The sequence below is a fragment of the Gymnogyps californianus genome, chromosome 21, assembly GCF_018139145.2.
Source record: "Gymnogyps californianus isolate 813 chromosome 21, ASM1813914v2, whole genome shotgun sequence".
Lineage (NCBI taxonomy): Eukaryota > Metazoa > Chordata > Aves > Accipitriformes > Cathartidae > Gymnogyps > Gymnogyps californianus.
The window spans coordinates 8,444,351-8,471,825 of NC_059491.1; the positions used below are offsets into that span (position 1 = coordinate 8,444,351).

A 27,475-nucleotide genomic window follows, 5' to 3' on the forward strand; every position below is an offset into this window, starting at 1 on the left:
GAGATCAAATCCATTGAAGACCAATACGTACCAGTTAAAAACATCCGCAACGGTTTTCTAATTTGCCTAAATTTTGACAGCCAAGAAAACATCACCCTTGCATTCATCCTGACAAAACCAGAACCACCGGAGCATCCGAAGAGGCCCAAAAGCATGAGGATGGACTTCATCGGTGTTAAGGCCAGTTTTTAAATTAGCAAGTTGGGGTAAACTCACACTTCCAGATACGTTTCTTCCACCGGAGGTTTGCCTCCCAAAATCAGCAAAGGCTGGTGTGAAGTCTGGTCCTCGAGGCAGTATCCGAGGGTCCAGAGTTCTCAGTGGCAATTTCGGCTGATTGACCTGCATCGTGGAGCAGAACAAACAGGATCTGTTCAGCGGGTGCTGCAGCTACCAAAATTCACGCGAGTCTACGGACAATCTCTGCTAAACCGTAATAGTCATATTGAATATCCAAATTAATGCTTTTAACAAACCGTGCAAGTTTTATGCAGCCACACTTACACTAAAAATACGCATTTAATTTAAAATACGTCTTCCGCAGGTGACTATTGAGGAAACAGGTGGAGTTCAGAAACATTTCAAGGCTGAGCATGACTTATGGAGGATAAAACTATGGCGACACGGGCCCGTCTTCTGCAAAATGAATGTGATAGTCTTGGTTCAGGCTCACAAAACTGCCACCTTCCCTCAAACAAATGTCTTCTGTGTTAACAAGACAGATGGCCGACCGAGCAAAGGAAGCCCAAAAGCAGACAGAGCAGTGAGAAGCAATCACGGAAAACTAGTAGGTGGATGAAATCGTTTTGGGAACAAAGCTCCGTCTTACAATGTGTCTGGGTACGAAATTCAGAGTGGAAATGTTTCTGCCCATGAGGATCACCTATATCCTGATCTGTGCTTGAATCTTAAGAGCGAGTCGGTAGCGGTTACACCAAAATCAACGAACTGCATAGTTCTAACCGAGACGAGAATAAGGTCTTGGTGTCAGCACTTCAGAAATAACAAGTAGTTCAATAAGCGCAGACATACAGCAGAGAAAATCACATCTCTAATAAGGCTGGATAGAAATCACAAAACTTCTTAAGAGGCGAGGTTTTAAAGATCTTTTATTAGATCAGCTCATAAATAGTGACACAACCGTTTCAGACCAAAAAAAGAGTTTGCCCAAAAGCTTGCCTATGCTTTCTAACCGTAGAATTGATCTAATAAAAGACACTGCCTCTCCGTTCAGTCTTGCTTTGTTTATATCCTTAGGTCTTCATGGCTATATCACTTGAAATTTTAAGAACAACCTGGTATAACTTAATCCAGATAGAGCCATTAAAAACGCTTCAGATTTTAAATCACCTGCGCACATTCATTAGGCACCAACGCCTCTATTTGAGGAATTTTGTGATGTGACATCAGCCAGATTATTTCCCCTTCCCAACAAAAGCCTGCATCGAAACGGTCCAGGAATAAAGCATGCATTAGGGAATCTTCATTTATATTAAAAGAGTTGCACGCACCTGCTTGATCGGCTCTCCTCTCACCTTGTCGAGAACCACATCGCTTATGGGAGGCAGCCCCTCCGGCTTCTGGATACAGGCAGGCATGAACTGGAAATCCAGTAAGAATTCCCTGTCGTACTGCTTCTTCCCCTCCGGGTCCAGGGGCTTCCACTGCTCTATAAGGAGAGAAGGTGCCTGAGATTCATAGGTAACAAAAACCTCCGCTCTCCGAGACGTGTTTCCCGTAAATCCAAAGGGAGGAGATTGCTACAGCTGCCTGGGCAATGTTAATTTAACTTTATTTTAATTTTGAAGGCAGCCAGGAGAGGAATACACATTGCATTAAAGGAACATAAACAATGGGGAGCATATAGCCAACTCCAGCAGCAATCACACACGGAACTAATCACTAATTCCAATTTTAACCTCCGTCATCTCGTTTTAACCCCCGTCATCTCGTTTTAACTCTGACTTTCACCCTCTTGTGTGATATGACAAAATGGGGACGATTCTCAGTTTCTGGGTGAAAATGCAACAGTTAAAAGCGGCTGGTTTTGTGTAACGTGGAGCAATAAATGCAGAGCTGAGAAGAGGAGAGCACCACGCAGAACAAAAATATCCTTTGAAAACGTGAACACACCGAGCCTTTAACAACCCATGCTGGAGATAACGGTGGAAACCAAAAGAAAACACACAACCACAAGCCACGCTCGAAAAATTACAACTTTTCACCCCTTTTTTCGGAGGGCTTTCTGGGCAGGAGAACTGCGGTGTAGAGGACCTTGCCTGATGCAAATCAATATATAAACCTACAGCCATTTCAGCCCAAGGAACATTAGCATCTGGTAGCCTAGAGACAGGATTTTCTTTGCCGGCCGCACAGTTTGTTTGAAGTTAGGAAAGAAAACATGGGCTTTTCCAGCAGCCAGGTTGACTAGTCAGGCCCCTAAGTGGGCGGCACGTCTTTATCTGAAGGAAAACATCTGTATGAGATGCCGCCTTTGTATTTCCCTGATGCCAAGCGGCGTTGCTTTGCATTTATCCAGCCGTTCACATTCGCTGTTAAGGTATCCTATTATTTCTTTATTTCAGTCCCTGATCACGGGCTTTAGGTCTCTGGGTTCTCACCATCCTCATCCCTGCAGAGGCCACGAACAGGAACTTATTTCAAGTGATGGGTTTTAATAACTGGCAATGAAAATACACATCAGTAATTACAATTTTTAGCTCTTTGCACAGTTTTTCTCCCAAAGAGCTTTGGGATAAAGCGGTACAGAAAATGGTTTGGCTGGCTAGCTGCATCCCAGCCAGAATTCCCGGCCAGCTGCCTATGCACCGTGCCACACCACCCTCCATTTATCATGGAAAAGTACCGACGGCAACAAGAAACAGTTTGTATGTACAGTTTCCTTCTCCTGGAAAGATCTTAACAAGCTGTTTTAATGTGAAAAGCAGCTGGGCAGCGTCACAGGCAGGCTTTCTGGATCCCCAATGAGGGGAGAGACTGGGATGTAACACACGATTCCTCCTACGGTCGACTGAAAGGCAAAAAAATCCCCCTTTTTAGAAAGGGCAGAGCTGAAATCGAGGATCATTGCATCAAGTGGCCAGGTCTGCTTTGCAGCAGACAAGTCCGATGCGCGTTGCTTTCCAAGGGATCGATCCAACCCCTCCAGCTGAGCGAAAGGACGTCCAGATCCGACTGGGATTGTTCTGACTGCATCGAGTGTTTCGGAGAGACAGCTGATGAATTACGGATTAACTTCAAGATGTGCTTAACTAATACCGGTAAGCTATCATAAGTGTGTGGTAAACTATCAAGAGGCCTCTCTGTTTTCTCTTAACGATACGATAGTACTAAATTAATAAAAGAAAAGCAACTCGGGTCTTGGTCAGAACAAAGCAGCGCTGAAATAACCACCAGAGTGTAATCGCTTAACGGTGGTGCTTCTTCCCAATACCTTGTCCAGGCTCTCACGGTCCTTCCTTATTTTGTTTTATACTCTTTAATTTCTGAGCTCTTAAGAAAATGACTAATTTATTTTGAGGGAGCTTCACCTGAACAAGAAATGGCTTAAAAATTGGTAGCAACTGAGAAGTAAGTCGGTCTCAAGGTCTCTCTTAATGAGGTGAATTAATAGAGGTTCAGGTCTACAGATTAAATATTTTAATAAATAACAAAACCACCCCTCAGGCAGACTATATCCAGTGCTAACCAGCAACGAAAGGACTGCATCCTGTGAGCCCACACTTGAATTATTTTATCAAAAGAACTGCATGCTCACAGTTCAATAGCAGAGCCTGGACTGAAAACCACATACCATTTCTTTTCTTTTCCTTACTCTTCTAGAAATCTGAAGATCTATGTAACTGTTTAGCCAGGAAATTAAATCTATATAAACACACATACTCATATTTAGGAACCAATCAGAACTTCCAAGTCTCTTATTTAAGAAGTATGTCCGCTTCTATGGAATTTCTTGGATCGTTCTCAGCTGTCGATCACAGGGGAACCAATTCGCCGCCATTTCCACTGTGCTGCAGCCAACATCCACACATGCAATAAATTCAAGGAATCGGGGATTTTCTCTTCTCTTCATTACTACCAGCAAGAAAAAAAGAACAACTTTCCTCTCGTGCTGCCCCAGAAGGTCTCTCTGAGCCTGTGGGTTAGTGGATCCCGGCAGAGACGGACACAATGGAACGCTGTACCCCCTTTCCAGCCCCACTGGAAACACCCTTCCTTCCGTGGGGAGGACGCACGGGGCGTTAGCAGCCCTTAAAGGAGGGAAGCAGAAAACCAAGCGAGCGTGCAAGAGCCTGAAACAGGATTTACCTGGTTTATACTGGTACACTGGCCCTTCGCTGGAGCTCTCTGTGAAGCCTGAGTTTGCATCGGTTCCTTCTCCCTCTGAAACGCTCTCGGCACCGTTCCGCACAGGTTCTGCTTCCTGCTCTCCATTTTCTTCCACAGGTTTTGCTTTTTTAAGCTCAGAGGGGTCTCTCTCCAGTTGAAACCCATGGCTCATTTTCTCCTGTTCAGATTCAAGTACTTTGTCACCTGAAAGTTCCTCTTCTACTTTAGGCTGAAGCACAGAGGGAAACACAGAGGTTACGTTAAAAACACCCTGCCAAAATTCGAAGCACGCGAAACAGCTCTTCATTTATTCATACAGCATTTTTGCGCATAGCAGGAATACATATGCATCTTAAACAGCGATATGGAACAACACACAGAACAATCGGATGATTTATCGGTTCGTTCCCGGAGATAACCCACCGATAATTAACAGTGCAACTGGAAAGACTTAGCATTGCCCGTGAAATCCCCAGGAGCTACTGGGGTCGGATGGAAGGAACTGTTAAGCCCTATAGTGCAACAGCCACGAGCAATCCCAGCCTGGAAAGACAACCTCGCTTTTCTCCTCTCCCGCAGCTCACCAGCCACCTTAAAGGGCACGCCGCGCTCGTTTTGGGGGGATCCTTCCCTTAAATGTACGCTGCTAATTGCAGCGGATCCCAATAAAGAAGATAATGTGACATACAGCCGCAATTTCAGCATCTTGGTTTCAGGAAAAAGCATTACTAGTATCCCTCGTTGTTAATTTTAGAGCTCTCCAAGGACACAGCCTTATTCTGCATTCAGACAGAGGAAGCGTTAGGAACACGCTTCTCCTGGGAGAAACCCCAGTACGTCTAAACATTAAACAAAGGAAAGACTCAATCGAGGATGCTCCGAAAGAAGCTCTCGATCCTTTCGCCTCCCTACCTGAGGGCACCGCATCCTAAAATGCTTTTTGCAGATTTTTTCAAGGGAATACTCTGAAAAATTAGCATCGGTGAAAACACCGATGTGGTCCAGGAGACAAGACTCCTCCAATAAACGACGAAGGAAACGCACAGAGTATAAACTTACTGGCGCAACCCCAGCGACATCCTTCGCTTGCTGGCTTGAAAACAAGCACAGGGATGCTTTTAATTTCCTTGGATTACCCAAACATCAGCTTTTCCGTTGCGCACAGACCAGCTGTCGCAGCGTGATACCTTGCACGTGAGCGTTTTAAGCATCCATTCCCCCAGAAACAGAGGGGAAAGCACTTATATACCATTCATAACACGTAAATGAGCCTATCTGCTGCAAACGCTTGCTCGTACAAAGGGTGAAGTACTGTCCACTAGACTCAGGATTTACTCTGCAACAACGCGCTTTTATAGCGGAAAGGTTCCACGACGTTTGTGGTAAGGGAAAGTCGTGGAGGAAATAGCAGACGAATAATAAGTGAAGAAAAACGTGGAGTGAAGAAGCAATGCTTCTCTGCGTCACATCTGGACCGCATCAGTTTTTATATATGCACGGGGCACTCTGAATTTTTACATTTTTACTCTCTTACCCCCTCTCTGATCTACTCTAACCCCAATTTTACCCAGGATATTAAACAAAGAGGTTCCTCCTGCAATATCCCTACCAGAACGGCAGCAAGGGAGGTTTTCTTTACTCATCTAATTACTGTCGAGGTGGTTTTCCCTGAAAACTTCAACGTCTTCCTTTCCCAGCTTCTCTATCAGGTGGTCATCAGGAAAACTAACCTGCGGCCGTGACATCACAATGACATCACTGTGCAGCAGCAGAACCTGCCAAATGTCACCACAGTGGCCTGCGACCCAAACGGGGCAGTGCTAAGGGATTTAAACCCACTTTTATCTCATCCTTCACTAGAAGGGCAGCAGTTACATGTTCTGGGAGTCGTTAAATTAGGCAAGAAGGAAGAAAACTGAAGAGCTTCAAGAGGGAACAGACTAAAATGCCGGGGAATATCACAGTTCACCCCCCCAAAAAAGTCTTCCCTGCATCCTTGCGAGACAACTAGGAAGCAACGTGTCTAAAATACAGTTTAAAGAGAGCAACACCATCATTAAATTTGGATAAAGCAAGACTGTGGTTCCGTCTTACCTCTGTTTCCGCCTCTATCACCTCCTCAGTGGCTTGGGTCCGGTCTTTTGGTTTCTTCCACGTCTTTGGTGCAGTTACAGCTGTTTGGGCTGCAATATAAGCGTACATCTATTACAACACTAAATTATACGGAGCAAATTTGGCCGTGGGTGATGCGCTTCCCTCTCGCGTGCTGGTTTTACATACGGGAAAATGAAGCAGTCGCAGCCTTGCGAAGGATTCAGCTTGATATAACCACTTTTTGTTTCAATGCGGTAATAACAAAATCGTTAGCGGGACATTAAAACACGGCAATTGTTTTACAAGTTGCTCATTCAAGCTCGAAATGGTACTCGTGATAGCAAGGAGTTTATTACCAACAGTATAAGGATCATGCAGGGCAAAAAACAACCTTCAGAAACTGAATTTTTTTGCAAGATCAAGTGTTGGCTAGGAGTGAAAGTTGTTCTCAACATATTTTTCTCAAGAAATATTATAAGAATTAACCATCATCTGGACCGTAACCAGGAACAGGCCAAAAATTCCAGTATCTCATCCAAAAGGACAACTCCTCCAATCTTGCAGCACTACTGGCTCTTCTGAGCTGGATTTATTTTTCAATTTAAAAGCAGGTTAACGACTTCACCATTCATTAATTTCCCTGGCCAACTGATTCAAAGAAAACACCGTATAATATTTCTAAAATCAGCAGTGATTTACTCTAATCACTTTTTCCCCCCCCGAAGGGTAAAAGAAACCACACAATATATTAAGAGGAGACAAAACCATTAATCCAATATGCTCGTAATTTGTTGCAAGTGCTACCAGCTTAAATCCTGATACTCGGCACATATGCATATTTAACACAGAGCATAAACAGAATTGATTTCGTGATTGAAGTTTACTGCAAACAGATTTCCAGCTTGAGCCTTTGGTTTCTAGCAGATACTACAGAAAAAAAAAACCCACAGCGTGCTCTTATTTTATCACAATAAAATACAATTTTGAAAGGCTCTTCAACTATGGATCTATAAAAAGAGTGTTAATAATGGCTTATTTTGTTCCTATGGGCAAAGAGGAAACTGGGTTTGTTACGTTCCCACTGCCCCAAAAGACACACAGGAGCCTCAGTGGCTTCTTAACAGCGTTTCCCTGTTTGGAGGGTGACTATGGACTCGCAGAAACACCGCGGGCTGCGGAAATCACCACTCGCAGCACGCTGGCCCCAACCCAAAGCGCAACAGGAGCTATCGTTGCTGATAAGAGATTTTTATCTTCCTGCTAAACACCACAAAAGCAAAGGTTAATTAAAAAAAAAAAAGCTAGTCTAATTCAAATATTCAAACATCATCTGGTCGTTCACAGAACTGATGGTTCATGGAGGAGCTGGAAAAACCATCCGGGTCTCCCAAACTCCGAGTCCCGCACGCCCCATCCATCGCAGCACCCTACGGAGAAACTTTAGGCTTTAAGAGCCGGGCAGAGCCCCAGCAGTAACCCCGAACGTCCCGGGGCTCAAAGGAGAGTAGAGAAACAGCCAAGCAGGCACGGATTGCAAAATGGCTTTGCCTTATGCAACCGGGGATTAGCTTTTATTACTGCTAACAGAAGTTCGCTGCACCCTCGCAAGAATAGCCGAGTTATTCTCACCGTCTTGGGCTGAAATCGGGGTTGGGTAAGGACCAGGTGTCCGTGCAGGTGGCAATTTCTGTGATTTAGCAAAGCGTGGACCTACGTGAGGCTCCACAGTTCCCTCCACCACGAACTCTGTTAAAATTTAGTGAAAATTTAGTGCTTTTCAAAAGTCAACCCGCTGCTTTAAGGCTGGACATCAAGCCCCGCTGCCACGATACGATGCCTTCTTGTTTGGTGATGCCACTTCCACACTTTCGGGGGATTTCTTCAAGGAGGGGGTCACGTCTGCACAGTAATGACCTAAATACTTCCATAGCCAAGTAATTTAATTGATTAACCCCAAAGCTTTTAATTTGACAGAATTTCACTCCACTCAAGCTCAAACTACGCTATGGAAAACATCCACAGTGTAAAATAATGTTTCATTTTTACACGCACAGAAATAAACTCAGGGTCATGGATTTGGGGTTGGCAAAGGTTTGGGGTGTTTCCTTCCTCAACTGTCAGGATGTTAACATTATTGCTCCTCAATAATACATTTTTTTTTTCACCTTTTTTTGGCAAAAGAAAGCTATATAAAAGATGTGATCCTGCCGAGCCTCCCGAACGAGTCTTGGAGCTTTTGCCTTGTTTTAATCGTGCAGATCCTTTTCCTGCTTTGGGGCTTCCCTGAGTAAGGATGCTTGGCCGGACGCTTGCTTTTAATCCCAAGACACGGCAGCAGCCTTTGCTTAACCCTGTAGTTTTGCAGCCTGTAACTCCGTACTAACACCCGACCGTATTTCAGAGCTGACTGGGGTACGCTGGCGAGATCTCCAGAGACGTTGCTCAATTTTTCCCTTCTTAAAATAGCAGACATTAGATTTTTTTTTTTTTTCCTGTTGAGTTCTCATTTCTGCACAGGAACTGACTCAAGAGGAGAATTTATGCTCATGTATGCTTAGAAAATTAAAGTGAGTTTAGGTGCCAACCCTCCCAAACCCAAAACCCGACCAGGACAACGGCGCTATCTGAAAATCAAGTTTCAGCTGCAAGGCACAACGTGAGCCACAGAGAAACCAAAAGGTCATGTGTCTAGTTTGGCTCTTGGCAACGGAGGTCTCTGGATGCTGCTGGTCTTTCTCTCAATTTTCCTGTCCCCCCCAAATCAAGCATTTTGCGTGCACACCAATAATCAAATTCATTCTCAAACGGAGGTTCATTTTTGCCAGCGTTCGCACATTTCCAGAGCTTGTTTTCAGCCCGCTTCGATGAGTTAGGTGGCAATTTCCTTCCACTGGAGAAGGGACACCAGCAGACCCAGCGTACTGCTGCCTAACCAACGCTGTGAGCTCTTTGTTTATCGCTGCTTACAAAAATAAGAGAGATAACAGGAGTGACAATACCGATCTACATTAGGACTGGAAAGACTAACAAAATCCTTATTTCCAGCCTATCCCGGACATCGTTACTGGTGATAACATTACTGCTGGACAAATCTGCTCAGCAGACCCTACGCTACCTCAACTCATTTCTCCAGCTACATCATGTTCTTCAGTGGAACATCTTTCTGCAGGAGATACCCACCCCAGCAAGTCCACAACCCATCAAGCGAGACAGAGAAGGCAGTCTCCTCTCTGATGTGGGTACCAACTGCTAAGCATAAATTAATACCAGCTCTTACATTTTTATTTTTTAGCCAATCTGCCATTAAAAACCAAAGCAAAGACTCACCATCGCCTTACAGCTCATGGGAAAGAAAAGAGATTCCAGTGGCTATGGCAGGAAATCAAGAAAAAGGCGCTACCTGATTTATGTTTCCGGCTCTCTGGCTTTGGGTGCTGGAGATATTTCCCCAAGATATTTCCAATTACTGCCCCAAGTTGCCTGTTACAGCCTCCACAGCTAAGAAACCCAGGGACTCGCAGTCAGTTGGGCTACTTTATATTGAAGTACGTCTCATAAATTAGCTCTGCAAGAAACAGCCCTTTGAATTCAATGCATATTAAGCTCTTTTGGCTTCTTATGTTCCTAGGAGTTCTGCCTGGGACAGACATCAATCTCTTGTTTTCCTCTTTGCTTCTCATAATAGCCGTGATAGAAAGATTACATCAAAGGCGGGCATTCAGAGCATGTCCTAAAGGCTTCAACTCTCTGGTAGCGTCGTCTTCTTTAGAAATTCCACTCCACCAACAAAATTTTTCCTGTTTTGTTCCCCGAGAAGTGCTGGTCCCTCCCCGCAGCCGGCAGAGCTACTAGAGAAAAACCAGAATTTAATAACAAAAGCAACTGCGTGTTGTTGATGACTTTTAACTGGAGCAATGTTTTTAGTAAGGATCGCAGGCTGAGCGCCGAGTTCCTCTCTTGATAATATCTGTATTTTTTTTCCTTGTAATGAAGATGAGTAGGAATTAATTATTTTAAAAGTTGCGTGCTCTTGCCCTTTGCAGCTAACAGCTCAGCCCATCCTGAAAACCTCAAGATAATCGTTCCTGAGCAAGCAGGAACGAGATCTGCCTGCCTGCACACTCGCAATAGGGCGAACGTGTCTCCTTTAACCCCACATTTTGGTGAATGCTCAGAACAGAAACACAGTCAGCAGCAAAAAACCACACACCCAAGTACAACATCCTGCTTGCAGGATAAAAACCTGCAGTTCTCAGTGGTTTAATGCTCTGAAACCCACCAAATCTTTCCCATTTCGTACAGGGTTATAAGCAAGACCAATGATGCTGATGAGCAGGCTACGGATGAACCAGCTACTCTCAGACACTGAGACTGAAGCACTAAAATTGCTCTCTTCATTATGCAGGCTAATACAACTTCAGACATTAAGCGTAGATAGAATACAGTGTAAAACAAAAAGGAAAACCAAGCATACTCCAATTCCTGCAAAATAAGAAGAATACAACACGGGTGCTCCTGCAGACATCCTCTGAGCTTGGAAATCTGGTGGAGACCTAATGCCCGTGGAAAAGAAAGAGCAGAGGTTCCCCTGGATCCCAGAAGGGTCAGCTCTGCTCAGCTCTGGGCTCTTCCTGCAAACACTGAAAAATTCATTTTCTGGACCTGTAAAAAAGAACTGCTGGAGAATAAAGATGTTTAAGGGAAAGCCTCTGCGGTCTGAACATATTTGTTTCTCTCTCTATACAGAGCTTGATGGAGCAACAAATAAACGTACTGTTTCTCCGACTGTTAGATAGAAGGTGTGTTCCGTAAAGCACTTGAGGAACAAGCAAATAATTTCACTCATCCCTGAAAAGCTGTCACCTCCATTGCAAAATATGGGATACACCTGCAAGTCTCAACAGTACTGCCCCGCCACGTCAGGGAGGAGGTGGATTAACGTCTCCTTCAGAAACCCCCACGTTTTTAGGCAGGCCAGCTTATAAGTACGAAAAGGACGCTCAGGAATAAGTGCTGCAGCAATTAGATTATTCTTAGAGGTCTTGGGTCTGAGTAGTCTCCCAGTCAGATCAGAACAGCTACCATTAAAGGGAATAAGTGGTATGATTTGTGGCCAGCCAAACTGCTCTGTAATAAGTACACGCTTCTGCTGAAAACCCCAAAGAAATATTGTTAAAAGTCACAGAGCTCACACTTACCACCACGTGTTGGAGAAGTTTCCATTATCCCAATTTCTATCGTATCTCCTGAGATCATAAAAAAAAAAAAGACTCTTGGCCTTTAGTCCAAGAAAAAAATATAATAATACAGCCCTTTCTCCTTGCTCCTGAAGTTCAGCATCTGTATTTTCCAGCGTATGGCAGAGGCACGCAATTCCTCGCTCAGCCTAGACGGACGCCTGAATTAGCAGTCACCTTCAGATTACGTTATTTAAATCTCTCTTCCTCTCTCCAAGGAAGAATTGGAAAATTATTGCTCAAAAAAAGGTTGGCAGAGAAATGCAATACAGTTATACATCATTAAAGAAGGGGTAAAGCACAAAAAACTGACGTGGAGAGTATTTTGCTTTCCTTGAAGTACGGAGCTTTTAATGGCAATCAGAGTTTCAAGCGATCTTTTACGTGACTTGAGAAATATTTGTTTCTCTGTTGCCAAAGCCAATGTATTGGCTAATGTGTGCTGTCTAGCCTAATGACATTACAGCGCTAAAATTAATCTTCTGCATAATTAAAAGCCCAAAACGCTGTAAGTAATTTTTTTTTAATTTAAACTACAGGACATTACAAAGCAAGCAATAATATTGCAAGCTGGAACCTGGCTGTGTAAAACCTTATTTACAGAAAGAGTCCCATTTCTCTACTTTGTAAGGAAATTAATTTGCATTATGAAGTAGCTCAGATTGAAAGAAAAACAAGTGCCAGAGCAGCGAAATGACCCGAGTAAAATAAAAATAGAAAAAGATTAACAGAACCCCCGCCCCGTGGCTGGTATAGTGAAGGGAGCTTTCTGATCTTCGCTAGATATTGGATTTTATTTAAGATCCAGCATATCGACCTAGCGCAGCATTACACAAATATGGAACAAGGCCAATCTCAGCTTTTCATTTAATTTAATCCATAGCAGAGTGTAGCCCTAGACACTACTGATGCCATTACACATCTATCGCTTGCGTATGAAAGAATAAACTAAATAAAACCCCCTATTTTAAATGTTACTTTTAAAAAAAACCCAAAAAACAAAACCAAACCTCAAATCACAACCTACTGTTTCTCCTTTCTTTCTTGTCCAAACTTCACCAGATTCAAAGGATATATTTAAATAAACAACCTCAGCTTCACAGCTCTGAAAGGACTGCAAAACAGGGTGTAAAAGATGCGACGCATTTAAACGCTTTAACTCTGCTAGGTGTGCATAATAGCCACCATTATACTCCCCCCAGCAGCTAAACACAAGTAATTGATTGATTTAACTTCTTTTCCACAGTTTCATTTCCAGGAAGTCCTGAAAAAAAACCCAGTTTTCTATAGAAAATACAGCAAATAAAAGACAGTGGTCTATATGAATCCATTAAATGCTAAACCAGCGACGTGATAGGACATGGAAACCAAAGGCAGATAACAACACTCAAGAGAAATAGCCTGGATTTTAAAAGGCAGCCAGAGAAATTTCAATTCTTAGTAATCTGTAACAAGTCCTTACACCTCCTGAACTAAAGCACCTTGTTTTCTGAAAATTTCAAGAACAGTGAAATGAGAACAGCCAAGCAAGAAGGGGGAATTTCGCTTAGGTGTTACTTTTGCAGAGGAAAACCAGATGCATCGTTAATTAAGGCTGGGCAGATTGAGGTGCGTGACACTCGGTGCTTCAGTCGTTTGGAAGAGCTTTAATGGTCCATTTCATTTACCCACAGCTGGTAACACCACAACACATTTTTATAGTTGGAAAAAAAAAACCCACTCCACTGGTTTCCAGAAGCCACTGGCTCAGAAGGTTCACCCAGAGGCCTTCAAGATCTGAATGTTAACCTGGTTTAGGTACAGGCTGAAAAATCCAGAGCAACAGCTCCTCAAACCGACCGGTCATCTTGGAGAGAACAAGAGCAGTGTCCTTTGAATTCCCCCGTTAACAGCGCTCGGGAGTGCTGCCCTGTATCGCTGTGAAAGCAAAACGCTGGCAGCTTACGTGAAGCCAGCCAACCCTGGGACGCACATCCGAGTCGGCTACCTCTTTTATGAACGATTATGAGGGTTTTTTTTTTTTTGTCCCTGCAAACAAAGATTAGCATTTCGCAATCACAACAGTCATGCAACACAATCAGATTTTTTTTTTTTTTTGGCAGATAGAAATGGAAGCATCCGATGGAAGAAGAACCCCAAAGACCCCCTTCCTTCACCCTTCAGCGTACCGCACGCAAGCACGGTGCCAAACGCTTACCTGGGACAGGACTCTTGCTCGAGTTTAAACTCTGAGCCTCCGCGCTCTCCTCCAGTTGCCCATCTGCTTCTGTCTCTTCCTTCTTTTCAGTATCTTTTACCTCTTCGTTAAGAGTAGTTCTTGTGCTCTCCTCTCCTTCTAAATCTCCCTGAACAACAGGGAGGGCACTAGGAGATGGAAGAGGAGGTGGAGAAGGAGTTGTAGTGGTAACAGCAGCAGCAACAGAAATCGGAGGAGAAGGCGGCGGAGGGGTGGGAGGTGGGGTGGGAGGAGGAGAGGGAGCAGCGTGAAGAGCACTGGAAGATGGCACGCTTTCCACTTCTGCTGGAGGTGCTTCTGGTGTCTCCAACTCAACAGTCAATGGCGCAACTTCCGTCTGGGCTACATCTACTACGCTCTCTGCAGCAGTTACTTTTTCACTAACTCCGTTCATTTCATTAATTAGATTAGTACTAGCAGTCACTGGAATATCACTAGATGCTACACTACTAGGCTCCTTGCACACCTCAGCATCAGCCTCTTCCGCTGGCGAAGGGTCTGATGTGTCCGTGCAGGGTGCGGCATTAGGTATAGGCATTGCCTCCTCTTTTGGGGAAGCGAGTTCACATTTCTCCTCTGAGTCAGCTGTGAATGTGGATTTACTAGAAACGGTGACAACAGCAGCAGCAGCAGCAGCAGAAACAACTGCGACGGGAGCGGCCGGGGTTGGCGATGGAGCAAGAGGAAGTTCTGGTGGGGTTTCCACTGAGCTGGCCTCGGTCGTCTGGCCAGCTTGATCCTTTTTCTCCCCAGTAGGTTCTGGTCTGAGGACTGGAGAAGAAGGTTTTAATACTGGATCTGGTTTTGGCTTCTCTTCTGGGAAAGGAGAAAAAAAGAAAAAGGCAACGTTACAAACAGCAAGTCAACTCCCATTTTCCTTCGCTGTATCTGAGCCACCTTGGTTCCCTTCACCTGCACTCTGCCCACTGTTCAAGAAGCTCCGAGGAAGACACCAGAGGCACCTGAAGCTGACCTTGCATCTAAAGGAAAAGGCCAGACAGCCGGCAGCTGGCAAATCTGAAAATGCAACCGCTGCTTCTATTTTTCTGAATGTAGGCTTTGCAGTAAACAGCCATCCTTTACAGAAAAGGCGTTTAAGTATGTTACAAAATGTGGATTTTTTGCAGAAACTCTGCAGCTGAAAATAGAATTTTTCTTGACAGGAATTACAGAAGACAAAAATAGGCTTTACTTGGATTCTGCCTCAAAGGAGCCCGGGGTGTTAACACCGCGACCTGGGCAAACTTATGTTCCAAAATGCAGGCAGAGATGCTGGCAAGAGCTCCGGCAACCTGCAGGCGCTGTCTGCGACTGCTCCCCCTCTTTCTGAAACAGGGAAACTACTCCGTGACTGACGATGGGCCCTTCTTTTACAGATGCCATGTGTCACACCATTACTAATACGTGAGATGCATCTAGTTTATTTTTCCGCTTGTTATTTCTCAACTCCGTCGCCCATCAGCACATCGGACTAAAGGACACGATCCTCTTTTTTTGTTCTAAATTTCAGCAAAGATACCTTTTCCCAAAGAAAGGAAAAACAAAAAGGGATTTCAGCACAGCTGCCACCAAAGAACAGCTTCATCACCTCTTGATGTTTCTGGTCTAAGGGTATCAAGCAGGGTGGGAAAAGCACGGCGAAATAGGCACATGTATCAAACCAAACCCCAAAATATCATGCGCCGACGAGTCCCTGTACTTATCCTGTGATTAGCAACAGACTTTGCGATACCATCCCTGCCATGACCATCACGCAGCTCCCAAAGGCCTGCTGCAACTCCGTGTAACGCACTTATTCCTACTTCTTTTTAACAAAGTACGAGCCAAGATCTTTTAGGATCTTGGCTCTACAGGATCTCTGCTACACCCTCTCCCACCTCCGATTTGACGACAAGACGTAGACTCTAAGACCTTGCTTATGAAAGCGCCTCCGTGCTATAACTCTGCAAGATGGATGAGACAGGTATCGTTCAAAGTCAACGTACAGATGGCAGGGACTCATCGGTCCAGCTCCAGATCACCATTACAAGGAGGTCGGTGTTATCTGTCCTCAGGGAGGGAGCTCTGCTCTGTTCCATCAATGCAGAACACCCCGAGGCTTTCTGAACACTGAAGCAACAGGGAACTCCTTTGGGACACTGCCACGAGAGCCAAAAGTAATTCTGGAAAAGCCAGAGGCACAAACCCTGCTCTTCAGATTAGGAAATCGAAGGCCACAACCAACCCCAAATCATCAAAATTCAGGCAGAACTGAAGAGCTATGCCTTTGCTTGGCCTTTTCCAGCTCTGCTGGCTTTCCATTTGGGGCTTATGCAACAGATAGGCTGAAGGGAAAGGGATTTTGAAGGAGAACCCATCGGAAACTGCTTGGAGCATCAAGTCCCATCTTTAGGAATAGCTGGAGCAATGAAGAACTTTGCTTCCAGCCATCGACAGCCATCGACAGCCCCAGCAGCATTACAGTGAGGACCACGGCCAAAGCAGTAGTTTATCAACTTAATGAGGCACGTAGGGAGACGGCTTTGGAGGAGGATGACAAACGAGGAAAAAGATAGCAGAAAGTATCCCAACAGCTAATTTTGATTCTGAAGGCTCCGTGGAAGAAAAAGGACCCGGGAACTGGTTTAGAAAAGAAAACGCATCACCTCCAATTTCTGGAACATCCTTTGCAGAAAACTCATGGAGCTTTCTTGACATTTACAGCTCGCTATAAACAACTGCCTGGATATTCTCTCCCTTGAGTCAAATGAGATTGCTCAGGGGGAAAAAAAAAAAAATGCAAAAGCATTTGAAGTGTCTAGAAGAACATTCCGAGAGATAAAAAACACAGCAAAAATATACAACTGTGTTTTAAAACCAGTGGTTTAAACACACACTTTCTTCAAACTACCCCTTATTTGCACACACCGATACAGGCTGTGTGTGCAAAATGCAAGGAGAAAAGTAATTCGAGGAAAGGAGATTTCAGAAGAATGATGAACAGATTCGACTAATGAGAAGTAAATCTTAACTTGAACGACCATCATGGAGAACAAATCTCAAAGTCCTGGCAAAGGAACGTTCATCCCTGCCAACTATTACAGAAACAGTCATGTGAAACAACATACAGTTGGGAAAACAAAAATCAATGCCATTCATCCAAACTGAATCAGATCCCGTTTCCTAAATATGCCAAGATCATTCCTCACATTATATTTAGAAAGTATTTACTGGACGCGCTAGGCTGTTCAGGAGGAAAGCTTGCTCCATCAATAGATATTTTTTAAAATCTCCAGACAAATACAAATCTTGCAAAATTACTCTTAATTAGAAATACTTTTACCAACTCAGCAGGACAGATGCTTGCTATCTCCTCCATGCAAAGACATTAAAACCAGAGAGGGAGCTGGGTTGCTAGGTGGTCGCGGTGGCAAAGATTGCCCAGAGCGGTGGACGGGGAAGATTTTACTGGATACGGGAATCTGTTTCTGCTTTGCGGTGTTTATCTGAAAATAATCGCTGGGCTTGCTGCCATTTTTCCATCTTTTGTCCCGATGCAAACATTCACGAGGCGGTACAGACGCTGGGTTCGCCGGCAGTTTTTGGAGCACACGTTACTGAGTCATAGTGTCAGCGGAGGGGCTGAAAGTTTTCCAGGCTTTAAGATCTGACGTTAATCTATTCTCCGCAAACCGTGTTATACATTCTCCATGTCTGATACATCGCAGGATTTGGAAAGAGGTTTAAAAAAAAAAAAAACCCAATAATAATACTCCAAACATCCCACTGAACCTGTGCAAGCTGAGTAAACACGGACAGCTCTGATTTCATTATTTCATTCTGTTACATTCAATTATACCCCACTACAACTTCTGCACCAGCCTGGCCTGCAGCCAGGTTCCTGCATGCGCTGCCATCAGCTTGACCTGAATTCTCCAGCAATATCCTTGCCTTCTGCAGCCCGGCTGATACATATATGCACTCAGGGGCAGCTATAGGAACGACAGCTAACTGCTTGCCCCCAAAATAACGCTCCTTTTCAAGGTATTATAGTAGCAATTCCTATATTCCTCCAAATCATAGATGAACTTTGAAGCCTGAAAAGCCAGAAGCTGCTTTAAAAGCAGCAAATGCCAAACGCTTGCCTTTTAAAGAAAAAAACCAAGGATATTAAATGCAACGCAATCCCAAATTCAGCCTCGCTAATGACTTCAACGCAAAAATAACAGGGACTGCAGAGACTTGCAGTGAGAAATAACAGAGGCCGGGTCTGCCGGCACAGCACACGCGCTCCGTTCCCGATCCCCAAGCCAGCGAACGGGCCAAGTGCTGCGCGCAGTTATAAATAACTGCAAAACGACTGCCGAATATCACAAAATTAGAGTGATAGCTTTATACCAAATTTCAACTGATGCAAACGAGCGCATGAGGTGAAGGGCACAAGGGAGAATCCGATCCGTGGGATGAACATGGCGGAGGGGTCTTAAGGGGAGCAATAATACCGGTTTTAATAAACACTTGCTTAAGAAAGCCAGGCAACCCTATCTATGACTATTGTTATTTTGGAACAAAAAAAGCCAACATCAGGCACAAAGTGAAAAATGATTTTGATACCTTGGCATGTATTTCTGGAAAGATGTGCCCCCCACGTCACTAGCTCGGTTTAAACAAATAATTTTAATGGTGTCTAAACTTCCTTCACCTTTAACTCGCTCTGTCCTGTGACTGACATCACCGCTGCTCTCCCCCACCCCGAGGCCACAGTCGAACGCTAATGGTGTTATTTCAGGGCTCGCTCTTTCTCTGCAATGCTTACATAAATGTGCTCTTTAGCAATTTTTGGACTGGAACAAATGTTTGAATCTTTCTGGGATGGAACGGAGATAAACACAGGAAAGCTCACCAGTGTTAAATCCCAGTTCAAGCCCTGATTTGTATTTAAACCAGCACAGTCAGACCTGTGTAACTAACTAAATAAAGACCACTTACTTCCAGTTTACTCGCAGTTGCCTACGAAGGAATTAAGTTAAAGAGAGAGAGAAGAGGGAGAAGACCCGCTTGTCCTGGAAATACAAGTTTTCATACACGGGGCTGAAACACTGTGATGTAAAGTGCTGGATTTTACAGTTCAGCATCAACTCGCTCGAAAGGGCAGATGCATTTTGGTGCCTGCATCGCGGTCATCAGTTGTTCCAAGTGCCAGTGCCACCACGCACCTCGGCGTGCTCAGAGTGTGTCCCTGGCAGGGACACGGACGAGGACCGGGAAGAGCGGCTGCGCCAGAGCTGAGCAGCAACCAGCGGCAGCGAGCCTGCGAGCTGCGTTCGGCCAGCGCAATCACAGTCGATTTGATATACATTAAACCTACCCACAGCTCTTTCAGGTGACAAAGACATCTAAGTTTTGCACAAAGGTCTAGAGAAAGCCATAGTCCCGCTTCAAGTTGGAGATGGGACCAGTTGATCTCCAAAAAAAGTCCCTTTTCAACCATTTCTAGGCACTGCAGTAGTTTAGAGATGTATCCATGGAACAGTTTGCACTGAGGGAAGACCCTGAAGTCTATGCTATGGCTGTAAAAGAGCAACATTTTCAGTAAATTTTAGAATCCGATACAAATTATCCTCAGGGATACTTCCCTTTACTTTCAAGCAGCGACCGTGCTGCTGTTTGGATCTATGACATCCGAAGCATCAGAGGCAGCTTTTTTTCCTCTTTTCTAGAGCTGTGCTTCTCTGGGGCTTACTTTTCCTCTAGCAAATACTCGGGAAAAAGATCTCGTCAGGCTCAAAGTTTACAGGATACGCTCACGAGTGAAAGATGGCACTTCTCGACTGTCGTGCACACATCGCTCTAGGCAGAAACCTCATACGCTGCAATGCGGTGAATAACCGGGAAGCAAACAGCGGTGTCAACTCTATTCCAACACCAAGTCTGTTAACATGACAGCAGTACACACATTATTAACTACAGGTTTTTAATGGCTTTTAGGTGGCTATAAAATTTCAGTGTGGGAAGAGACTTGGCACGTTCCTTCTTCCCTCCTGGGACACCCTTTTTTAACAGTTTAAAAAAATCTCCCTTCAAATGTATATTCTTAGATATGAGAAAGAAACAATCACTTTAAGAAACCTTTTCCGTCTCTGCCGCTATAACTAAAGTCAGCAAAATTTGCTATGCCATTTATGAGACACTTTGCACGCTAACGGGTTTTTTTTCCCTAATTAATATTGCCCGTGTCCTATAGGACAGGATACACAAGCAGCTCTGGAGGAGTCATATGATGCTCTGGTTACGTGCCATCGCTGTGGCTAATTGTCCAAATGATATAAAGCCTCTCTGGCTAAGAGCATTTTACTGACCACACACTTGTTTCTGAAGGATGGCACGTGGCCGAGAGGAGGTTCACGCTTCTAGGTGCTCTGAAACAACGTTTAGGACATACAAGCTTGAATACAATTATTTTTAACCAGTTCCACGTTGGCAAATTTCAATTAATTCCCTTAGCAACACATTGTTAAAATGTTCCACTGGAGGAAAAGAAGTCCCTCCCCTCCTATTTCTGCTGACTGCTTGTCTCCGTGCCAAAAATACTCAAACTAAAACGAGAAAGGATGAAAAAAAAAAAAAAAAGACTAAAAATAATCAGGAAGGAAATATCCATCAACAAACCTTGCTTCGGGTTGCTAGTCGCAGTGACAGGGGTGCTGGCAGCGAGATGGGTGTTCTCCACAGTCCCATAAACCACAGGGCTGTGCTCGGGGACCTGGCTGGACAGCTGCTGGGATTTGAAGTACAAAAAAGGGTGATAATGAGCGTGCGAACATAAAAACTAGCAACATGGAGCACAAGTAAGCAAGCGGGGAGACGAGAATAGGGTGGGATAGAAAAGAAAAACAAAAGGCGGGGGAAAATAAAGAGAAAAGATACACAGATCGATTGAATAAATTCAAAAAGTACATGGGAAAGGGAGGGAGGAAAAGGCAGCAGGAAAAGGGGAAAAAGAGACGATTACTGTTAACAACAGCGAGAAAGAGACAGCACAGCACAGTTATTAACACACTTTGTTCTCCAAATGCTCCTTCCAAGAGCAGCAGAAATGCTCCTCTGAGTAGTCTGCAAAAGGTCGGATATACACCAGGACTCCTGGACCCCTCCGTAATTTAAGTTTGCTTTCTGGACTCGACTCCTTTCTCAACTGATCAGTTATTTCAAACACCTTAGATATTAAAATATATAGATATTTCTTTTTCTAGGTATTTATTTATAGATAGATAATGTGTGTATGTATGTATGAATAGTGTACATATGTATCTCTATGCACACACATAGTAACTTGTTATCGCAGTAGGAAAATAATGTAGATTGGTTATACCTGTGTGGTCGTATGAAAAAAAAACATCCAATGCCTTCTACAAACAGGCTTAAGGATGGTACCTGCTGGGTAGGATGAGAATAAAACCACTTGTGCCTCAATCTAAAGGAGAGCAGGAGGAGCTGGTTCCCAATCAACACGGAGCGAGCTTGAGATTTTCTAAATATAAAAACCAAAACTGCAAGACCAGCAAAGTCACAAGACTGAAGAAGCCATGGCCTGTTGCAGAGACCACATATTTTAATTATGCCCCCACCATTACTGGGACAAACACTTCACTTCTGTTCGTGAAGGTTCAATAAAGACAAAAAAAAAATCTCCTGTATTTTATCTCAGAATTTAAGGAAGACCTTGTGTAAGACGAAGTAACTACACCAAACTCACTCAAACTTATAGGTTTGCATGAGAGCACGAGCACTTGTGTACGTGAGAGTGAACATAGATGGGGCAAGTCAACTACTCACACTTGCAACATCCCCTGAAACACGCATCAGGGACCATGCAAAGAAGAAAATGGGGCTAAATTTACATTTCATCAAAGTGGAAAGCCACGCAGCTTCTTGCAGGTGGCTGTTCTCATCTAGCTATACATCCATGCCGACTTCTCAGAAGATCTACAGGAAAAGGGATTTTTAAACAATCAAAATAAAGCAGAGTGCCCAAGATGTGGCTAATTCCTTCTTTCGGACAGGCTATCAGAAATCCAGGCAAAACTTCTTTCCCTAAAAAAAGAAACTCTCTGGCAACCTGCTCCTCTTCCTGGGACTCTCTTCTTTCTCCCATTTCCAGCTTTTTCAGCTACTGCATCCGAACAGTGCAGAATAAAGAATGAATTATCTTCAATACACTATTTTTCACCATTTCAGGCAACAGAAAGGTAAAGGAGGACTGTGAAAAAGCACATCTGGAAAAATAAAAATAAAAATCTAAGTAAGGGAGGTGAAGGATCGAAATTTTATTTGGGATTGCTCCTCTTCCAGGAACGAGCCCGATGAGATCGGCTGGACTATGGATGAAGAACTGCATCCCTACCTCCAGCCAAAGCCGAAGGAAGCCAAAGAAAACGCAGTTTCACAAATGAGCGGGTTTCAAGAACGCTTCCCCCTCACCCTCAGCGGATCATTAGTTTCATTTTATGAAAAATTTATGGATGAAAGCAGTGGGGAAAAAGGAGAATGTGATAAGAATCACAGGAACCAAACGAGACTAGCGGACAAGAAACTTGTAAGCCTAGAAACTTCTTGGGTCAGTAAACATGTTTTCTTAAGAAATTTGGGAAATTTTGTGGGAACGATATCGCAAAGTAATATAAATGGTCCTTAAGTACTGACCCTTCCAGGCTCGCAGCTTCAAAATGGAGCATGTAGAGGCTTTCTAGGAAAAAAACCCACTCAAAATTGCTCGTGATTTATGATGCTAAAAAGAGCTGCTCTGTGTTATTCCATCCTACCATGGCCCATAGACCGAGCAAACACAACGTGTGACAAACTCATTGATACTTGGAAGAGGTTTGCCAGGAAAATAAGAGCATTTCTTACTCTTTAAAAGGCGATCTTCTATGTAAGTCAGTGCTGAGTAAATACTGTAGCCAGATTCGATACGTGGTCCTGGGGTTTATTTATCTTCCCAGCAAAAAATAGAGTGCAAAAAATAGTGTCCTACTCGAAATGTATAAATAATATCTCCACTTACTGCCAGCTTCTCTCGCAGGAACTTCAAAGCATTGTAGCAATGAAGCAACCACTGCGGAGGTGCTGGGAAGACTCCACCTAAAGCACTTTTTGGTCAGCAATGCTGACTACAAAGCAGGAGATACAAAAAGCATGGAAATGGCTAAAACCACGCAGCTCGAGTCTTGGCAGCGACACTCATCTTTTGGACAAGTCCAGTGTTTTTTTGACGTTAAGCACTTAATCTACTGAGAAGAGACGGTGCGAGACGGTGCTTCGGGCTTGTGTTAACAAAGTTTTGGGTTTTCTTTGAGTCAGTTAAAAAAAATAATCTAAATCTAAAGGAAAAAAAAATTTTTGAAACCTATTATTATTATTATAAAATGGCTTCTTTTTCAAATGTAGAATTTGAGACAGGGACTGGTCTACAGCAGTGGCTTCCATGCACTTCTTGAGCAAGTTCCTCCCTCTGTGCTTGTGTCATTTAAATAATGAGATTACAGAATCAGATACTGGCCGTCAATATAAAAGAAGTGCTACTAGAATTTAGCATACTTCTAAAATATCATTGGACTGGCAGTCGCTTTGATTAGACGATGCTTCGTCAAGCCCGGAGACCGCATGTTCGCATTTTGAGCGTTCAACCAGATGAAATCTCATCAAACCTCGCCCCGACGTGCAGGGTTTGATTCAAAGGGGTGGTGGAACGAGACAACAGTAAGGATGTTCCCCTTGCACCTATTCCAGGAGCTGCCCTAAACCGTGAGCACTTCAACAGGCGGGTATTTTCATACGAAGCTCACACCGACTGTTCACAGCTTTTATCGGCTGGGGAAAGGGAATACAAAAAAGCCCTAGCACGTTGCAAGCAAAGTTCTGGCTGAATATTTAGAGTTTACTGATTTGAGACTGCTCAAAATTAGAACATCCACCACTCCTGGAGTTCAGCTACTGAGCATAGTTATTAAGGCACTACCTAATTTCATCCAAGACGCTACCCTTGCTCCAAAGAAATGAATTAGGGATGCTGTTGGGACAATAACTTTGCATTTCCTGGCTTAAGTGGGCTTAAATTTTCTGTTATGTTATACTAATGAACTTTTTCTGGTGAACACTATTTCAGAGCTCTTCTGTGATTAACAAAAGTGGTTCCAAGTACCTAATCAAAACGAAGCCTGGATATTAAACAATGAAGTATTTGCATACCTTACTTAGAGTAGATGATTGGACATCTCTGCTGTGCTCTGCATATAAATTACAGCTGATAAAAATTCATGCTTATCAACCTCCTCTTGAAAAACATTTATTTCATCCTGTTTGACTTAATTGTAGTATCTTAGAATAGATTTCAGAATGCAAAAATGATCCGGTAAGTGCCTGGATTAGCTGCACCGTGCATAAACACAATCTGAAACCCTATCTGAAACCCTGGCTGTTTTCAGCTCTTCCCCGCTTCTCATGGGGAAAGTCATGAAGTAATGGGAAGACGATCTCACCAGCACTCCAACGTTTTACATCACCAGTATCTTCTCTCACGGAAAACTCTCGGAAAGAAGTTTAAATGATTCTATACGTAACCAGCTCTCGGCTCTCTCCCCTTCCCAGCTGCAGTTGCAAATCATCAGACCGCTCTCTGGCAGAAAAATAGCTTTTTCCAGTCGAGCACTGCAGACCTTGTTGGAAAAACACAGCTAGACAGGAATTGCTCGAGCACGGTGCCTTGCTGCTGCTTGCCCACGATGGAGACCAGGAGGAGAAAGCAGGTGACCCAAAGCACACGGTGATGCCTTCACGTGACAAAAGGATTCGATTGAACCAGGGGAACGGCCAAAAGCCGTAACTGTCCCGTTGGTCTCAGCGGAGGGGAGGTCTGCAGGCCAGGCCATCTCAATGATCCCAGTTACACTTTTACTGGCTCAGCTGTAACCTCACCTCCCACTCCAGTGCAATGGATGTCTCGAGGCAAGCTTGTGGTTTTTCCTCGGCACAGGACAGTCAGCAGAAAAACTATCCAGACAGAGGGGAAAGTAAAGTTTCAGCTCAGAAAAGGCTGTTTCACCTAAAAGCTAGCAAAACCTGGTGACATTAAACAGGGAAGAACTCGGAAGAAGAAGTTGCACCCCAGCCTCAGCCAGGCTCCGATCTAAAGCCCACCCATCACCTGGAGAACCTTCATTTCTGCTAATCAGGCCCCCAAGCAGTGGACAACAACCTCAATAAAACACGGCCAACTTCCAAGGCTTGTGTCAAACCACAGAGTTTCTTCTCCAGTTCTTCAAAAACTTTTAAGTTCAGCAGCCTGTGGCTTCGCACCGTCTCTCCCAAAAGAGAGGGAGAACTCAGATGATGTACGAAGCAAAGAGCAGCTACGGCAAGCCGGCAGCTGGGAAGAGGACAGCAGTTGCCACGCGCCTCCTCTCCATCTCTGATGCTACGGGGAGATGAAGGAAGCATCGCCTCTTCCTGCTGCAGGTGGGGAAGAGTGGTCAGAGGATAGAAATCATTTTCTGATCAGATAACGCAGCCACTTCCAGCCCCAGCGGTTCACGTCACGGTGGACTTAACGTTCACGTCAGGACCGCTGGTCTGCAAGTCTGAGAGCGCTCTTTTGGCCCTGGCTCAAAAAGGACCAGAACAGACCTGCATTTCCAATCAGCTTAATTTCCAGACACTACACGTGGACTTCTCAGGTGAAGCAGGATACAGAGACTTAGAAGGGGTCAAACTCAAAGGTGGGCGACAAGAAGAGATTCATGAGCCATGGAAAAATGTCAGTTTGGGGTATTTACGCTTTTTCCTACGTCAGAAAAACGCGTTTTTAAGGTTGAACACACGGAGGCCAAATCTGTGATAGATTTATCACAGTTCTGTGATAAAATTCCTGAGCTACAGTCATTCTGGTTACTCTGAAACAACACTACTAAGGCAGAAAGACATTAGTATGGACAGTGATGCAATTGAAGATATAAAATCAATCACATGCATGATATGGGCTTTCCTCAGGTACACAAGACTAACAGAAACACCACATTTCTCACAAATATATTGGCTCCTCCTTTAACACTGAAAGTCTTTACAAGCTCTAAAATCTACTGCTGATACAAACCCAGGGATGGGGAACTTGTAGCAGCGCTGCAGCTCCACATTTTACAGGCTACAGGCTGGTAAAAATGACCAAACTTGGAGGGGGGGGGGGGGGGGAATAAATTCTTGAAGAACATTGAGAATTTAGGACCATCCAGGTGTCTGAGGGGATCGGTGGCGTGGATGGAAGCTAGAGGAATTGGCTCTAACAAACAGCAAAGCAAAGCAAAGCAGACGTCACTGGGAGAAGGCTGCGCGGCCGCTTTATTACCTGAGGTGGAGTAGGTGTGGAAGTGGGTCTCACGATGGGAGGCGTTGGGTTCCTGCTGCCCCCTCCAGACATTATTTCTTCTGTTATATCTTTGCCTCCCTGGTTTGGATCCCGGATTCGGATCTACGGTATTGAACAAAGAAATAATTCAAACAAGTCTTCCCGTTACACGCTGTCCTTGGGGTTTATGGAGAGGAGAGCGCGGACAGGACATAATTCCATTACACTCGGTAGGAGATGCTCTGGGTTGAGCTGATGCTCTGCAGGAACGCTGGAATGCGGTTTGTTTCGATAACTTGAAATGCATGGTATGTCATCCCTTAATCTCGAAACCTAATTTAATCAAAACGCTCATCAACCACACCAGTTAGGTCTAAATACGTGCACCCCAGTGCATGACCCTGTAATTCAGAATACAGTCTCTACTTCTGGAAATTAAATTTACTGCAACTTTGAAAATTTAGCAGACAGTTTAGCAACAGAACTAAGCTTGGCAGCTACCGGGAAGTGCAAGAATAAAAAAAAAAAGGCCATGTTTTACCCTGATATGACATTCAGTGACCTTGCCCAACCAGCTGCTGGTAAAGGGGAAAAGTAAATCAGCTGATTTTGGTTTTCCCTTCCACATTGAGAAAAGTCATACCAACAAAAGAGAGGGAACCAAAAAATACTGAGCAGAGGAAAGGGAAACTGCAAGAAGAACAAACTAAAGTCCTATGAAACTCATCAGCATTTAGGAAGTAAGTACATTTTTTGAGTCTCTCCACAGACCCAAAATGGGAAGGAAAAATATTTTCCAAAGTGAACCACTCGAGAACACACTCATTTGAATCCTCAGCTGACACTTGAGCCAGGCTGTGTCACTGAATACAGGGAACAGTCCAAGCCGTCTGGGTTAATTTGAAATAGAGTTTTTAATCTTCAATATAAGAATTGAAGATTTTCATAAATCTGAAGACAGTGCTACTGTTTGTCTGTCCGCCTTCCCAAAAACTCTTGGTTGAACTCGCTCCATAAGTTGCACGCAGAAGTCCCCGTTGTGCTGAGGAAAACACGCAACCGCAAGGAAACTGAGACATAATCCTCCCGAGGGCAGGGGTCTCACTGGAAAGCGCCGTGCTTTTTTCAATCAGCAACATATAAAGTTGCTATCTGCAGAAGGGTTTTGTGATTTATCAGCTT

At 44.1% G+C, this 27,475-nt stretch overlaps 1 protein-coding gene across 6 annotated transcripts in view; it reads right to left on the minus strand.

Moving 5' to 3' along the window:
• EIF4G3 (eukaryotic translation initiation factor 4 gamma 3) overlaps positions 1-27,475 on the minus strand; it is a 148,513-nt gene that overhangs the window by 31,699 nt on the left and 89,339 nt on the right. For 2 of the 6 annotated variants that reach the window (XM_050909471.1, XM_050909467.1), the window contains 7 exons: positions 26,294-26,416; positions 20,566-20,674; positions 13,879-14,733; positions 6,445-6,533; positions 4,330-4,579; positions 1,512-1,669; positions 217-342 (listed from right to left, as the gene is read on the minus strand). In XM_050909471.1, the coding sequence (XP_050765428.1) occupies positions 217-342; positions 1,512-1,669; positions 4,330-4,579; positions 6,445-6,533; positions 13,879-14,733; positions 20,566-20,674; positions 26,294-26,416 (1,710 nt within the window). The remainder of the gene's footprint in view (positions 1-216; positions 343-1,511; positions 1,670-4,329; positions 4,580-6,444; positions 6,534-13,878; positions 14,734-20,565; positions 20,675-26,293; positions 26,417-27,475) is intronic. The other 4 variants (XM_050909470.1, XM_050909468.1, XM_050909472.1 and 1 more) reach the window with 2 other exon arrangements.